This window comes from Otolemur garnettii, unplaced genomic scaffold (assembly GCF_000181295.1).
Source record: "Otolemur garnettii isolate 467f Iridium unplaced genomic scaffold, OtoGar3 scaffold00066, whole genome shotgun sequence".
NCBI lineage: Eukaryota > Metazoa > Chordata > Mammalia > Primates > Galagidae > Otolemur > Otolemur garnettii.
Genome location: NW_003852461.1, coordinates 1,170,662 through 1,173,190, shown reverse-complemented (window position 1 = coordinate 1,173,190; position 2,529 = coordinate 1,170,662). Strand labels below are relative to the sequence as shown.

General features: G+C 35.0%; 1 protein-coding gene across 4 annotated transcripts in view; it reads left to right on the top strand.

Moving 5' to 3' along the window:
• Positions 1–2,529, top strand: part of TMEM59 (transmembrane protein 59) — a 26,599-nt gene that overhangs the window by 21,901 nt on the left and 2,169 nt on the right. For all 4 annotated transcript variants that reach the window (XM_012807197.1, XM_003793108.2, XM_012807196.2 and 1 more), the window contains one exon: positions 629–737. In XM_012807197.1, coding sequence (XP_012662651.1) covers positions 629–737 — 109 coding nt within the window. The remainder of the gene's footprint in view (positions 1–628; positions 738–2,529) is intronic.

Below are 2,529 nucleotides of genomic sequence, written 5' to 3'. Positions count from 1 at the left end.
CTCTGTCTCAAAAAAAAAAAAAAAAATTTGAAGTGTAAGTAAATTGTGGCAAATTAAATATTTGAAATGTTTAGAGAAGCTGACTTCTGGAAACCTGTTGTGAATTCTTTTATAAAACAAATGATCCCTTTAAAATTACCTATTCTATACTTTAACTTTTTAGGATGTTAAGTTTTCTTAAAGTGAGTATTATAATACCTTGCAGAATAACATGTAACATTTGCGTAACAGTGTATTATTTATAGGACACTTTCATTTGCCTTATCTCATTTAGTAATTAGAAAATACTTGACAGTAATTTGACTTAATTTTATATATTTAGCAGAAAATCAGTATGTCTGATTTTATTATTCTTACTCTAAAAGTGATACAGCCTAGTTACAGAAACTTTGGGGTAAAGGAAAGGACATTATACCACCCTAATAAATTAGTTATAATATTTCCTTCTGTAAGTATTTTTTGAAATGGTTTTAAAGGTCGTACGCAAAGCTTTAGTTGTATTGTTGAACTAAGTACATAAGGTTGATTGCCTTTAACTTTTATTCCTTGTATTAGCAAATTTTATTTTTTTAATGTTTTTATATTAGGAAATTTTAATTAATGATTGATTTTTTTTTTTTTTTCCCAGCAACTCTGGGTGGATTTTAACCACAACTCTTGTCCTCTCGGTAATGGTCTTGCTCTGGATTTGTTGTGCAACTGTTGCTACAGCTGTGGAGCAGTATGTCCCCTCTGAGGTAACTCTCACTCTAACCCTTAGGCCAGTGTTCTTCAACCCTTTTTATCTCAGGGCACACCCGAACCTGTAGTTAAACTTCCATGGCACGCTTAAATTATATTGATTTTAAAATAGAGTAAAAAAAAGAATATACTTACTGTGTTTTGAACTTCTTTTGAAAATTATTTATTTATTTATTGAGACAGACACTCACTTGGTCACCCTGGGTAGAGTGCCATGGAGTCATAGCTCACATCAACCTCAAACTCTTGGGCTTAAGTGATCCTCTTGCCTCAGCCTTCTAAGTAGGTGGGACTACAGGCACCTGCTACAACACCTAGCTACTTTTTAGAGACAGGGTCACACTCTTGCTTGGGCTAGTCTTTCTGAAAGTAATTTAATTAATTATCTTTAAAAAATTTTTTGTGGCACGTCTGAGATCCTCTCCTGGTGCAGCAGTGTGCTGCAGCTCACCAGTTGAAAATCACGGCTTTGGACCATTTGAAGTCTGTGAAGGTGGACTATATACTGTCTGAAACGCCTTACTTGTTGAACTAGAGAAACAAGGTCTCTCTACCAATGAGAGATTGAGTGGTTTTCATGTGGTTGGGGTCGGCACACATGAAAATTATAGACTCATAGCACAAGAAATGTTGTTCCTGGTTTTCTGTGATGTTAACTACAATGGTGACAAACATGTTGACTGGCTTGGGGAGAGTGTCTCTCCTTGTTTCCTGAGGCTGAAATGAACCTGCAGGCATCAGTTTCTAAGGTAGTATACCAGACAAAAGACTTGTGGAACTCCTTAGAATTTTAATTTAATTGCCATGAATGTTAAGGCTGCTTTAGAGGAAGCCATGCTAGAGCATTTGACTTTGAGTTATTCTGTTCTGCTGTCCAACCCTGAGAGAGATGGAAGATGTTGTAGTTTCCTTGGTCATTAAAATCTAACTGGCCCAAGAAACATAACTGTTAAGGTAAAGGATTTGTGTTTTGGAGAAAGGGTAAAATTTGATGATTCAAAGGGTAAACATTGATGATTTAACTGTTAAGGTAAAGGATTTGTGTTTTGAAGAAAGGGTAAAATCTGATTAATTCAATTCATTCAAATTTGATGATTCAGCTCTCAAAAAAAGAAAGTAATTGGGCCAGGCATGGTGGCTTATGCCCAGGTCTGGCTCTTGCTCAGGCTGGTCTCACACTCTTGAGCTCAAGCTATCCTGCAGCCTCAGCCTCCCAGAGTGCTAGGATTTCATAGGCATGAGCCACTGTGCCCAGCCTTATTTTTTAACTTTGAGAAGTAATACATACGTATGGTATAAAATTATGCCTTCTTCACTTCTTAGAAAAACCAGTCAGTAATTTTAAAAAATTGTACAAATAAGGATTACAGTAGCATCTCAGGTTACAAAATCAGCACTCATAAATCTGTAGCCTTTGTATATACCAACCAATATACTAACAATAGTCAAGCTGAAGAAACAGTCAAGGATTTTATTCTGTTCACAGTAGTGCCAAAGAAGATGAAATATTGGGGAGTTTACCTAACAAAGAATGTGAAAGATTTCTATAAAGAAAACTATGAAACTCTAAGAAATATCTGAAGATGTTAACAAATGGAAAAACATACTATGCTCATGGCTGGGAGGAATCAACATTGTTAAAATGTCCATACTACCCAAAGCAATATACAATTTAATGCAATCTCTATTAAAGCTCCACTGTCATACTTTAAAGATCTTGAAAAAATAATACTTTGTTTTATATGGAATCAGAAAAAAACTTGAATAGCCAAGACATTACTAAGAAAT